This window comes from Telopea speciosissima, unplaced genomic scaffold (genome assembly GCF_018873765.1).
Source record: "Telopea speciosissima isolate NSW1024214 ecotype Mountain lineage unplaced genomic scaffold, Tspe_v1 Tspe_v1.0546, whole genome shotgun sequence".
Classification (NCBI taxonomy): Eukaryota; Viridiplantae; Streptophyta; class Magnoliopsida; order Proteales; family Proteaceae; genus Telopea; species Telopea speciosissima.
Genome location: NW_025317882.1, coordinates 7,516 through 21,914, shown reverse-complemented (window position 1 = coordinate 21,914; position 14,399 = coordinate 7,516). Strand labels below are relative to the sequence as shown.

The 14,399-nt window shown below is 38.1% G+C and overlaps 1 protein-coding gene across 4 annotated transcripts; it reads left to right on the top strand.

Moving 5' to 3' along the window:
* Positions 1-4,919: 4,919 nt before the first annotated feature.
* LOC122648194 lies at positions 4,920-13,290 on the top strand. Of its 4 annotated transcripts, XM_043841441.1 has the most exons (8): positions 4,920-5,572; positions 10,006-10,170; positions 10,402-10,500; positions 10,661-10,762; positions 10,875-10,994; positions 11,196-11,336; positions 11,474-11,818; positions 13,019-13,290. In XM_043841441.1, the coding sequence occupies exons 1-8, from the start codon at positions 4,994-4,996 to the stop codon at positions 13,211-13,213; spliced, it is 1,746 nt and encodes a 581-aa protein (XP_043697376.1). In that variant the 5' UTR covers positions 4,920-4,993; the 3' UTR covers positions 13,214-13,290. The 4 variants fall into 4 exon arrangements, with proteins under 4 accessions (XP_043697376.1, XP_043697378.1, XP_043697377.1 ...); XM_043841443.1 differs by lacking the exon at positions 10,006-10,170; XM_043841442.1 differs by lacking the exon at positions 10,402-10,500.
* The last annotated feature ends 1,109 nt before the right edge of the window (positions 13,291-14,399 follow it).

Sequence of the window (14,399 nt, the reverse complement as noted above, 5' to 3'; positions counted from 1 at the left end):
CTTCTTCTAGCAGTTATTATTGGTTGTTCTAGGTCTGAAATTATCACAGAAACAACTAAAATGGTGATGACTGTCTCACAAGAAGAACCACACTGGATATTTCCAGATGAATGAGGCATGCAAAGCTGTTGCCAAGACCCAAACCTTCTGTCAAGTCTCAAGTCTTTATGGTGATCAACAACCACTGAGAGAGGGGCAAACAAACCTTGTAATGAAACATCAACTTTCAAGATTTTCACAAAGTAAAAATGATTTCAATGAGGAAAACAGAGACCATATCACATGTGCGCAATGCTTACCAAATCTCCAGGAGTGTGAAGTGTGAGAAAGTAGAGCATATAACTCAATACCCCACAATTTCAATCAATTGACTGATTCTAATCAGAATAACGTCTGGGTGATGAGATATAAGCAAATAAACCCAATACCCCACAAAAATAATCAGCATATAAACGGACGGTTATTCATATTTATTAATCCTAGATCATAAGATGAATTGAACAAAAATAATGACAGTAAGCTAGCATATGTGCCCAAGGCAATAGAGGCATGTTTATCCATTCCTTGTGCAAATTCAAACCAGCACTATGATTTGCATGATTAAATAACACAAAAATGAGGGAAGATAAGTTAGTTATAGACATTTTAATTCAGCTATGACTGGAGGGTGTTGATCTGAGTCAGTGACCTTATCCCAGAATACTCTTTCTTTTGAAGAAAACAAAAAAATATAAAATAAAATAATCCTTTGGTTGAGAAAATGCATCAGATACATATTTCCATTCAGGAACAAAAATTGTAGTAATAGAAACTGGTGGATTGCTCACCGATGTTCTTCCTCATAGGCTTTAAGATCACAAGTGTTGGAAATTTTCTGATTTATGAAACAAAAGGAAGATACAGAGAGAGAGAGAAGAGAAAAAGAAACTCACCTTAACCAAATGCCCTAGTAGCAGGGAGATGTCTTAAACCAAATGCCTTGCCTGACGTGGTCTTCACTGTCCACCTTAATCCACCTGGAAGAAAAACACAACAAAAATTATAATCAATAACTAGAAAACCTAAATCGGACAGAGAAGCATAAATTTAAAAAAAAAAAAAAAACACATCGATGGTCTGAGCTAAGAGAAGAGCGAGAGAGAGAGTGAGACACAACAGATAAGGACAGCAGAGAGCACGAGAGAGAGAGAGAGAGAGAGAGAGAGAGGGGGGGACAGAGATTGAGAAATAGCAGAGTGCACGAGAGAGAGAAATAGCAGAGAGCAGAGAGAACGAGAGAGAGAGAGAGAGAGAGATTGAGAAATAGTAGAGAGCAAGAGAGAGAGAGAGATAACAGAGAGCAGATAGCAGAGAGCAGCGAGTAGAGAGCAGAGAGCAGAGAACAGTTGGTACCTCCTTCAGTCGTACTGTTCCTCTTCTCTCTCCTTCTTCTTCGAAAGTTTCTTGTTTCTAGAGGTTGAAGGCGACGACGTGATGGAGGTTGAAGGCGATGACAATAGAGTTTCTTGAGGTCGAAGGCGACGCCGTGCTGGAGGTTGAAGGCGATGGCGGTCGAGTTTCTAGAGGTTGAAGGCGATCATTGGCTGAAAGTTGAAGATGATGGCGATCGAATTTCTGGAGGTTGAAGGCGATGGTGATCGACTGAGTCTGCTTTCGTCATGGAGTATCGCGATTTTAGAATTAGGGTATTGAAATTTGAGATTTAGGGTGAGAATCACCCAAAATTCCGATATATATATTGGGTACCTCAAAAGTCAGTTTCTTTTTGGAGAGGTGAATTCTTGTGCAACTCATTTTCACGTTGAAATGTAAAATCATGTGATTTCCGAAAATCCATCTCAAAAACAACCAAACAGTCTTTGAGAGTAAGAATCTAGATTCTGTAGACTCGATTTTTTGAGAATAACCGAAGCAAACACGTCCTTAGTTTACTATTCTAGACTTGTGATTTATTTCTATGTATGATATAATCTTGTAATCCTACTTTGTAAGGCTCCGCACTCTCTACTAACCAAGTAGGACTAAGCTAATTGATGGAATTTGAGTTGACTTGACCAAAGAGCATAAAAATAGTTAATACTTATTAGGCCGGACTAAGTGTTGATGGTCGTCATCTATATGATATTATTAAGGATGGAAGGCCAAGTCATCTATCTGTCTGAAGAAATGCTAGTAAGGCATTCAGACATGAAGAAGAAGACCTTGACATCAACTACTTAGATTTTGAACGTGGTCCACTTCTAGCCCATGGACGAAGGTCCCACCCAAAGGCTAGGGTTTCGGGCTTCAGAGGCTCACGGTCGATCACCAGAGGTTCAACAGTAAAAATTGGTTAGGTTTTATTTTATTTGATATTTATTTATTTTACTGTCGTGGTTAATTTGGCGGTTTAAAGGGGAACTTTTACCATTTTCTCATACACATGACACAACCTCAGGCTAATTATTTGCAAAAGCACTTAATATTTTTGGGCTATTACAATTTATGGGAATCATTTGATCATTGACTTGAATATCCACCCCCTCCCCTCCCCTCCCCTCCCCTAGTTGAATATTCACCTACTAAGAGTAAGACGCTTGTGAGAGTTGTAATGGGTTTGATCCACCGAGAAAGGGATTATGTTGCAAGTAATGAACCCGAAACATTAATTGATTTGTTGTGAATCTATGGATACAACAATGTAAAGGTTTGAGTGGCACCATAGGAAAACCAATCATTGATAGTGACAGGTACCAAAAAATTAAAAAAAACGATATATATATATATATCAATGCGTTAAGTGGGGAAGGCATTTGGTCATTTTTGACCCCTATTGTGACTTGTGACTTGTGACTTGTGGCATGACCGTGCAAACATGCACAGTCTACAATACAGGAAACTTGTACTTAATATTTTTGGATCAGGCCTTTTTTATGGACAAAAGACTCTTTTTGTTTTGAATCGTGGCTGGCTCCGATCACCCCAAACACAAAATGGGGTGGACCGCCCCACTCTTAGGGGTGTCAAACGGTTGGTTCGGCTTAATTTCAGTTGGATTGAACCGGGTTTTGGTCTTGAAATGGTGAGATCAAAATCAAATCATTAAAAAACTTCGATTTTCGATCCAATGTGGTTTCGGTTTATTTTGGATTTTTAATATCGGGTTAATATTGGTTTAGATCGATTTGCTTTTAGGTCTGAGCCACAATGAAATATTAAATTCATAATTTGTAGTGAGAAAAGATTCAATAAAAACACTTCAACTCACCTTCCCAAGTAAAAAACAAACGTATACAAACTCAAATAAGAAAAATGGTTTGATATGTTCATCAGGTCATGTTATAGTTCAAACAAAGAAGAATAAATTATATGAGGAAGAATATAAGATAATTAATATTCAAATCAATGGATAAATAGAATTTGTAGCGAAATCATTGTTACAAATCATATAGTTATTTATCATTAATTGTAAGGAGAAGATAATTAAAATTGAAATTAATAAATAATCAATGAGAAGATAATTACTATTGAAATCACAAAAAGAACCCCACTATCAAATCATTTTGGATAACCAACTAATTTTGTATAGTAAACAATGAGATCAATGGAAGAAGCATGGTGACAAATCAATTTCCTTTTTTTCAACCTCATGCTCATTGATTTGTAACAATTCCCCTTACAACTAGAAAATTGTTCACTAATATTTAAATCAATGGGTAATCAATCCACTTATTCATAACTTTATACTCTATACTTTTTTATCAGTTTCATTCGGTTCGGTTTTCGATTTGTTATCGATCTGTCTAGTGCGGTCCGATTGTCAGCCGGTCTTGCAATATCCCAGCCCAAAACCAATCCAATAAGTATCAGTTCAGTTCGATTCGGATTTTTTCGGTCTATTTTGATCGATCTTAATGGTTCGGGCTAGATTTTGACACCCTTACCCACACCCATGAAAAAGAGAAATTCCATTCTTGTTGATGCTTTCACGCACATTTCCTTTGGTCTCGTGCTGGTGTTGGTGTTGATGCTGGAGCCACGCTCCCAGACAAAAATGAGAAAACTCTTCTCCATTATTTTATATAATAAGTATGAGACTGAGGGATTAGAGGACGAGTGTGAAGACAAGATTTGATTCTAGGCCTCGCCACTAAGGGTGTCAACCGGTATGGTTTTGGTACGGTACAAAAAACAGGTACTTAATATCGTTACCATACCGTACCGTTTAGGAGTCTTATTTTCAATACCGTTACCGTACCGCTATGGTACAGTTTTGATATGATATATAAACGGTATGTAGATTGGTATGAATACGATACAAAATGGTATGAAATTCAGTTTTAACAAAACAGTATTGAAAACGGTATGAAATTTGATTTTAGGCTTTCAGCCTTTAGGTATTAGTCTTTAGTGTATCACCATATGGTGTATGCTTTTTTATTTTTTATTTTTACATGTTTACACTCCAAAACGATATGATTTGGGTACATACTAATGGTATGATCGTAAAAATCATTATCGTATCATATCGTGGTCAATATCATTTGATCATATCATATCGTACCATTTTTGTAACGATACGATTTAATACGATTTTACGTGGGCGGTTTCGATTTCGATATTCGGTTTCGATTCCAAATTAACACCCTTACTCGCCACACACAAATCCCACGGAAGGTCCTTATCACTGGCGGGCGGGGCCTGGGCACCTTCAATTCAATTTAGTAGCTGTTAGTTGTGATTGCCAAAAAGCCTGCTTCTCTCCTGTGAAGTGAAGTCGTGTATGACTGTGACGTGTCTACGTTGTTTGTTATTGAAATTTTGAAATTGAGTTATTCATATCATCCAAATTCCAAACAGCTCAAAAAATTTAATTTCAGCTTCCTTCCTTCGGTGTCTCGTACTCTTGTTGCTGCTACAATCTTTCGCTACTGAAATTTGAAAATGACAACTTCAAACCCTAGAATTTGATAATTCTCCATTTTTTTCTTCTTCTTGTTCTTCTCATCAAGGGATGGCGACTTCAGCGTTTAAATCGACGACGAAGCGATCTCCGATTGGAGCTGCATCAAATGTGGATGATGCAGCTTCTTCTTCCAATCATAGCGCCACTCATCATCGCCGGTCTAGGAGCCTCAGCAGATTTTCGGGGAGGTCGCATGCGCTGGAATCGGACGAGCTTCCGGCAGCTACACCGAGGAGCAGATTCGTGAACACCGTCAGGGGTTCAGGCTTCCCTGAAATCATCAGTCTTGACGATCTTGCCAATGACTTCTTCCCTCTCAACCTCAAGGACAAGTATCCGGACACGGATATCCTCAGAGAAAGCGAAAGAGGCCGATCACGATCATCATCAGCCCGCCGCACTTCTGCCATTGGCGGCACTTACTCGTCTGCAACTATTAGTGGTACCAAAGGTGCATCTCACTCTCAGGAGCAGAGGCGCGGACGGTCTGTTTCCAGGCAACACGGACGACTAGGTGGTACAGCCAATGCCTCCGCTTCCACTGGCATAGCTTTTCCCGACAATTGTTCTAATTCCAGGAGGAGACGTTCCCTCTCTGTCGCGCGGTGTCAGTTTAGTGATTCGGAGGTTCGTCTACTGTCTTTTTCTTTCTTTCTTCCCAAACATTATTCTGTTAAGTTCGTTTCCTGGTGTTTGGGTTTTCTCTTTGAATTCATAACAGTGACTATTTCTGGATGGGCACAAGTGGTCATTGTCCGATAATAGGATATCTAATTCTTTACGATTAACATGTTTAAGACATAACACTCTCATCCCTACTAACGATCTGAATTTGTTGGAACCAGAGATAAACTTCCATTCAGAGAGAATGACATGCTTTGGCAAATCTCTCATTATTGTGCTGCAAAACAGAAACACACCATTTCAAATCAATAGAAAACACTTGTTTACTGAATTACGTTTTCCAAACAAATTAGGAGGAATAAATTTTTTTTATAATGCATATGCTAAAACTGGTTTTCAGTGACAAGACAAAAGAACATAAACTAGCAATGTATTGAGATAACCTGTACCGCTGTATCCCAATTGATGTATTGGGACCATCTTTTGTCAAGAATTTGATTTTATTGGCTAAAATTCTGCATCAAACCACAAGGTTTTTGGAATCAATCCCACCACGACTGAACAAAAGAGAAATGTTCAGAACTTGAGATTTGTCTAAATTAGAAATGGGGTTCTAAGAAATGGACAAAAAAATTCTTCACCAAGAAAACCGATCATTCTTTGATGATCTCGTTTAGATGCCCTGTTGATTGCTCCAAAGTATTTATTCGTGATATGCATATCAAGTGGAAAGAGGTGAGTTTTGTTTTTAAAAAGGAGTGTGTTGATTTTGGGAGGTTTTGTCAGGCCGGCTGGTGCCATAAAATCTTTGCCCAAATCCTTTTGGGTACGAAGTTTGAAGCTTCACTTTTTCAGCTTATGCCTCAGCCTGTACGTTTCTTGTGAACGTGGGACGGCCAAACAAGATTTCTGCCACGGTGATCGGGCCAAGGTTCTGTTGAGAGTTGAGTGGAAGCTAGCTTTTTGTCTTCTCATTTACACTTTTCCCATTTTTTCCATACATCCATGCAAACAATCTTTGAGTCTGTTATTAGAAAATACATCTTTTGATATGCATAGTTGAGTATCCTAACCTATGCATATATTATGATGCTCTAGATGTTCAAATATATCATGGCAGTTTCAACTCGAGACACTCTTTCTAGTTTGTTTCTGCTTTCTAAATATAAGGTGTTGCTTAACTCAAATTGATGAGCTTTACCTTGTCTTGACCTCATTGGTGATATGTTACAACAAATTTAGTCATTTTTAAGGTGAATGGCCCTCTCCTATGTGTGCATACATCGACAATCCTCCATTTACCAACTAACCAACATGTTCTTGACGAACTCTTATTTAATTTCCATGACACTATCAATATTCTAGGGGCATTTTGTCCATTTTCAGTTGAGTTTATTGAAGGGTATGTATGTCAGCGAACCCTTCTGCACCAAGATGACTTATCAGAGCACATTTTGATAGCAAGTTTTATTACTTGATCATAGAGAGGTTTCACTACCTAGAGAGCGTTTAGATTCTTGAGATTATTGACTCACTCAAAACCATATAACCGTAGATAAATTAGGGTTGTTGGGGGAAGCAAGTGGGTGTGAACAAAAAGGAAAACAATAAACAACTTCATGCATGACATGTGCTGCTGTGAGGAGGGTGTAGGGTTGAAAGGAGTGATGTCAACCAACTAATTAAATAAATCAGGAACATCACAAATATAGGGTAAACTAAGGGGAATGGATTGAGTAGTATTGAACTATTGATATCTTTTAGGAGGAATCAATAGCCAATTGTTAATGCAACTGGTCAGTGAAAACTCATTAAATCATAATTTTAAAATGTAAAATGGCCAGAATTAAGAATTACTTTTAAATTCAGATGATTTAAATCATTCTTGGCGAAATCAGGAGTCTGATACTCTGATCTATATTTCCATTAATGAACTCAAGCACAGGTTGAGCATTCATGTTCTTTCCCTTTTTTTAGATCAGCAACAAATAAAGTTTCAGTCAAAATTTGAGAAGATCATGAAGCTTTACAGCTATACAGTGTGATTTAGCCAAAATAAATAAATAAATACAAACTCAAGAAAACATATCTGGAATGGTCCACCAATTCTGCCCCATATTCTGGTTGCTGACTCTTTTGACTCTTTCCTCCACTTGTTCATTCTGCCTAAAGATTATCCACTTCCAGATGGATGTTCAATTTTGAACCTGTAATCTGATCCAAAATTTAAATAACAGCAAAAGAACTAGAATTCAAGAATTGCAAAAGAAACTCTAAAACAGATGAAGAATAAACTAAAAAAAAAAGTAATCAGGAGTAAGAACGAGAAACAGTTGCAGAAACTAACAGAAACAACAATGAAGAATCCTTCTGGCCATAGCAAAGGATGTGTAGTTGCGGTCAGAACCAAGTATACCCATATGCATATTCTTATCCACCATTTAACTGAATTACAAAGGATCCCAAAGCATATATTTTTGGACTTCCAAGTCATCTGCTATTGTTATTTCCACTAAGGCCTTGAAAGAAAGGCCGACTTTGGTATCATGAAACCTTTCCTGCCCTAATTTGATTTCCAAATTAAAGAACTAACCCAATTATAGTTAATTTCAATTTAATTACCCTTATAATTTAAAAGTAGGACTTTCTAAAAATTCAAAAAACTGTACTTACTGAAACTATTAACATTTTAACGTATTACTGACAGTAAACTAAAATCTAATATAAATAATGAACCATGAACCATGGGCTGACTAGAAATAGGAAAAACTACAATAGTTAAAAATAATCAATGAATTCCCTTCCCAAAAAGGAAAAAGAAAATTGACTAAACAAAGTTGTAACAGAGGTGCTTAAGCGTTATTGCCTGCCTGTTGGGGGCATGTCTGTCATTTCAAGGGTCAATGAACCTTGCTGATATGTCTGTCATGTGCCTCATTGTAAGTGCCCAATGCGTAGAGGGAGAGCAGTAGCGGGATTAGAGTGTGAGAGCACCAAATTCAAAATTTCACTGTTGAATTGGCTATCTGGTATGGTAATTTTTTTGTTTATTTATTTCTTAGTATTTAAGAGACCTTCTGTGTTACTTTGCTTGTTTGCTTTGTGTTTTTTTTTTACAGTTCCGGTTCCTTATTGGAGCTAGACTAGGGAAAACTTTAGCTGTCCTTTCATAGTAATTACCAACCAAAAACTGCTTGGGTGATTAGCAGCTATGAAGCAAGAAAATTGTTTTTTTTTAGGTTCGAGACGATCCAAAACAGGGTTTGTCCTCTCCAATTTGTGGTAGGTCCAATTACAAGTGTGCAATACTCTTATGCTACCCAATTGGAGGTGTTAGCATATTTCCAAGTCCTAATCATGTCAGTGCCTATGTTTCTTTTGATCTAAATTCCCAGAGCTACTTAATGAAGTTGCTCTAATAGTCTCCCTGAGTTTCTGATGGTTAGGGTCATCATGCTGGATACCGCTCTCCCCTCCCCCCTCCACATGTGCTCATTGTGCATGATCAGGAAGGTTGGGATGCAGGTTGACCATAACAGTCATTCTTTAAATGGTGCCTCCTCAAAACTGTTCAAAAAACGGATGCATAATTGATAGATTTGGTGTATGCGTGTCATTCCTTGTGTTGCTGTGAGATGAAGCCATAATATGGATTTCTTTTGGGGGGATAGTATCAGTGTTTTGAAAAACGGATTTTAATTCAGGAGGTCTGGGGGCCCGCTAGGCATCCCGGATATCGCAAAGTGTCTTGGACAGAAACAGGTTAAAAGCGAATCATTTTAAATAAATTAACATTTTTCTTTTTGTCAACCTGCATTCTACTTTCTGTATATAGGCGCTACACATAAAAAAAACCACCCACTGACGCAAATAGCCAAATGTCTCCCATATAGTCAGGTCTTTTCGATAACTCTGGGGCATAAAGAAAGAACAAATGTGTATAGAGAACTACAAAGAGGAGCTGTTACCCACTCCATCATATTGGCTGCTGCAACTCTCGGGGTCTCAAGTAAAGTGAGCGAACGTGTGGGACAATGAAAAAGTAACCAGCTCACATGCCAGGGGAAGCGGAGAGAGAGGGAGGCAATCAGAGATGGCTTACCTATGGAAGAATACCAGCAAGAGGAGACCTGTAGCGGCCTTCAGTGAGTCCAGGTTTTGAAGACGAAGATTGGTGGGAAGTCATTGAGCACTTTGGGTTTTGGTGTATGGTAACAAAGAGACAGTGGACCTGTCATTTATTCCTGTCCTGACCGATCGTATGTGCCAATAAACGTCTGGGATGTCTGGACCAGCACCGAGCGTTTCGGATGCCACCCCGGACGTCCCTTTAAAACTAGATAGTATTATATACATGTATAGCTTCTGCATCATTTTCTGGCATAATAGAAAAATTAAATATATATGTATATATTTTCTTTCATTTCTATTGGCAGAGTAATATGGATCATTCTCGTACATCTAGCAGCAAGGCTATCCTGAAGAATTTCACTACTGAAAATTACCAAAGATCATCACATCAGCGAACAGCTCCTGACCATCAGTGTCTGAAAGGATCTCTTAGTCAAAAAGATCTATTGAAGTTATATGATGGCTACTCAGTAAGAAATTTTAATCTCTTAGTACTAAACAAGGCATGATCTTTTTCTTTTTCTTATTATTTGGTCGAGGACAAGAAATAGAGGAAGTTGGGATAAAGAGTAATCGAAGAATATCCTGGTTTAATGTTTAATAATTGTTGTACTCCTTATTGTACACTTGTAATATATATGTTTGGATGGTTTATCTGTGGAAAGAAACAAACTTAAAAGTAATTTTTTGTGAACTTTCAGAGCCACTCTTCTGCATTAACTGACGATGAAGCATGGAATGCTTGTTCCGGTAAAAATGAAACTGAGAGGACAATACAAGCAGTTTGTGCACCGAAAAAGGTTGGTCTCTGTGAAATAGATCAGTTTAATTTAAATGAGCACTATATTGTACAGGGTCAGATGATGGTGTTGTTAGTCTGTTGAAAATTTAACTTTTGACTTTTTGAGAGTTTTGAAAGAATATCTTTCTTGCTTTAGTCACTTTCTTCTACACTTTCAGATAGACCATCCTACTGGGGATGGAGAAGGAACTGCATTGTATGTTGCCATGCGAAAAGAACTCAGGCATGCTGTTAAAGAAATCAGAACTGAGCTTGAACAGGTATTTGGTGGTTCTTTCTTTTCCTAAACCTGCTTTCCTATGGAATCTATCCTGCTCTAGTTAAACCTTGCTCATTTGCTGAAGCTTGTGTTGTCCTGATGTACTTCTGCAGGCCATGGTGAAAACAAGGCCCACTGTTTTAGTAGAAGGTGATTGCTTACAATCAAACTATTCAGACATTCTTCAGGCTGTAGCTATAATCCGAAAGAATTATGCGTCAAAGTTGGAACAGGTACTAATTGCCAATTTCATTAATCTTTCAGAAATCAGTCATTTCTAATCTGATACATTCTTTTGGGAGTCCCCAAATAATTGATCTGAACTTAAGTTTGATGTGGTAATCTGATGGGTTATTTGGGCCTCTCTTTTAGACGTTTGATCGACTTTGCTTTTATTGCTGCAATGTTGATAGATGTGAACTTAATTCTTTCAGTCAGAAAAGCGTAAACAAGAATTGCTAGCTGAGATATTAGTTGAAGAACAACGTGGTCACGAGCTTTCTAAAATTGTTAGGGAATTGCTTCCTGATCCAGATAAGGCTGCTATTATAGAGAAGCCTTCACGTGCTAGAAAGGTAGAAAGCCTTCTCTCTCTCTCTCTGACACATCTTTGTCCAGTCCTGCATTTAACATGTTTACAGTTGATCCTGCAATAAAAGAGCTGGAGTGAGCCCTTCCCTTGTCTTTAAATATTGTTTCATAATTTAATCAGGGGAGCAATGATAGAAGGAGGATGTCCAAGTGCTTGACTGAAGAGGCAGAGAAGTATTTCGAAGACTTTATTTCAAATGTTGAAGATACAGATATTTCGTCATTCGATGGAGAAAGGAGTGATGCAAGTTCAACATTAGGAGGAACAAGGCCAAGGTACTTAATGATCCATTACAGGGAAATGGAAACTTCAGGGATTTCAACAAGATCTTCTCTTCCTGTTGAAATGGATGGAGTTGTTCTTCCTTGGTTGAGATGGGAGGCTAGTAGTGATTACTCTCCTCTATTATGCAAGAGCAGGGAGGAAGCAACAACAGTGCAATGTAACATTCAAGATGCACCTCTGGTAATTCTCGTTTTTCTTACGTTATTATTTTATAAACAATCTACTTGTATTCCATGTTCAAGTAGATGGCTGGGATTCGAAGTTATTTGCATGTTTTATGGTCTGATTTAAAAAGCTGATTGGGGTTAGTGCCATTTATAAAGAATCAGGGTTGCTCAAATATTTATATTTTTGTCTCGGAAAATGAGTGAGGGCAGTTGATACTGAGGGTTTCAACTGTCAGATTGGAATGAGTGATGCTGTTGCATGCATTTTTCACAAATGCCACTGAAAAATTCTTATCCAATTGTTCAAACCATAAAATTCTATTCTAAGTAACTACCCTTTGAATATACAAGCTATTGTTATGACAATATTGAAAGTATTTTGCACCTTTCTAGACAGCAATAAAAGTATGTTCCTCATGGGAAGTTTTCAGTAACAATCTGGCAGGTGCTATCGACCATTCCATCTGTTAGATTGGGATTTATGAGGGCATTTCCATTTATGCATATGGAGATGGGATTGGGCTGGGTTTGAATAAGAGAGTTCAGAGTTTGATAGCGCTGTAGCCATGTCTATTTTATATCATTTCCCTTTCTTCATTCACAGTTCTTGGGGTGTACCCAGTGCACGAGGCTCCCGCCACTGCGGGGTCTGGGGAGGGTGTACCCACTTCTTCATTTCACAGTTCTTAATTTCTTATTAACTTCTATGCAAGTTCAAATATGTGCTTGAGGATCTAAATGAGATCCTCAACTACTAAACCTCCTGAAGGAGAAAAACTACGCGTTAGATTGTACAGGGGCTCTATTTATTGTACTGGTGAACTTATTGAGGAAGAAAGACATGTTTATGGCTCCCAGTTTGTTGGAAATGTCAGACATGAAAGATGGGGGGAAAGAGACGACAGAAGAGTTACCTGGGGACTTGTTATGATAGTCTGGCCAAAGCATTAACGTAGAGCCTTAGATTTTAATGTGTACAACTCCTTTCCATATATGCCTACAAGCTCCTTTATGTTGGTTGTCTTGCAACAGAACTTATAACGCGTGGTTTCCATCTTTCTGAATGCTGCTAACAAGTACTTGATTTAACTAACAACTTAAGGTTTCTCATGCTTAGTGGTGCATCAAATATGTTCCTCTATATCTGCATATGACATTTGATTAAACTAGTTGATATTCATTTCTTTATTCTATTCATGAGCTCATGTTTCAGAAAGTCAGCAGAGGATTTAGGGTACCTGAAAGCTACCTGGGCCACTCCGCTGTTTATGGACCAAGTGGATCATTGTGTGATAGAGAAGAGTACCCTCACTTTCCTGACAATGAAGATCTGCTCCATGAATGTTGGAGGCAACGGCAGAGAATAAATTCAGGTGGGCTCATTCTATGCAGTAGAACGTTTCTTTAGTTCCAACCATTTCATGATCTACTTGAAGTAGTAAAATTTCATCCTTTGTATAAATCTAGCCGATAGATCTTGATTTTATAAGCAGCAAGCAACACACATGGGGTATACTAGAAATTTTTCACTGTGCATGCATTTAAATGTGTCGCCTGCATCTTGGAAACAGTGTGGCCTTGAAAAGTCGCTATAAAAGGTTTAATTTTAGCCAAAATGAAACAAAATTTCAACTTAGATTCATCACTATAATACCTAAAGAAAGACAAATTCATATCCTGAGACTGCATGATGATGAGTATTTTATCCCTAGTGTGAAAAGTATACGAAATTGCGTCTGTAAGTAAAGATATATTGGTAAAACTAGAAAGAACTTAGGCTCAGTTTGGTTGCAAGGGAAATTGAAGGGAAGGGAAGTGAAGTGAAAATTTCCAAACCTAAAAAGGAATCTTTTATAATTATTACCCAATATGATTGTATAAATTATTTAAATTCCTTATCATATTTAGAGGTTTTGATACATTTTAGGTGTAATTTTTATTTTACTTTTCAGATTCAAGGGATTTGGATGCAAATTAAAGTGAAATTTAATAACCAAATTTGAAAGGATTTGCAGTTATTACATATCCATGTGGAGTACTGATTACAAAAGTTTCTTTATTAGGTTTGAAAATTTCATTTGCAACCAAAAGGAAGAGAATTTTTTATTTTATTTTATGGTATAGAACTTTGGGAATTTGATTGTTGGATAACTGGGAGATTCCTTGAATTATGGCCCATTGTAATCATATAGACCAACTTGTATTGGGCTTTCTTCCTTGGCCCAAAAGAAAGAAGATTTTATTTTATTTTTCTCCGTAATGGAGGTCAAAGCGGTTTACAGGTAGTCAGAGCTGAGGATAGGGATTGTAAGGCCTCTAGATGTCTAAATGTCTAATGCAACAAACTCGAGCAAATTTAAGGACTGAAGCCGCACGGTCCTCCATAATGGGGGGGGGGGGGGGGGGGGGTGGTTGTTGTTTTTGTGGGGAGGGGGGGGGGGTGATGATGGTGAATTGTTTTTTGGTTGGGGGGGGGGGGGGAAGGTTTTTTTTATGTGGCGTTGTGGGGGGGGAGGAGAGGGGCCCCCGCCAAAAAATTTTATAAACCCGGAAGGGGGGGGGGTGGGGGTGGGCCGGGGGGTGGGGCGGATGAT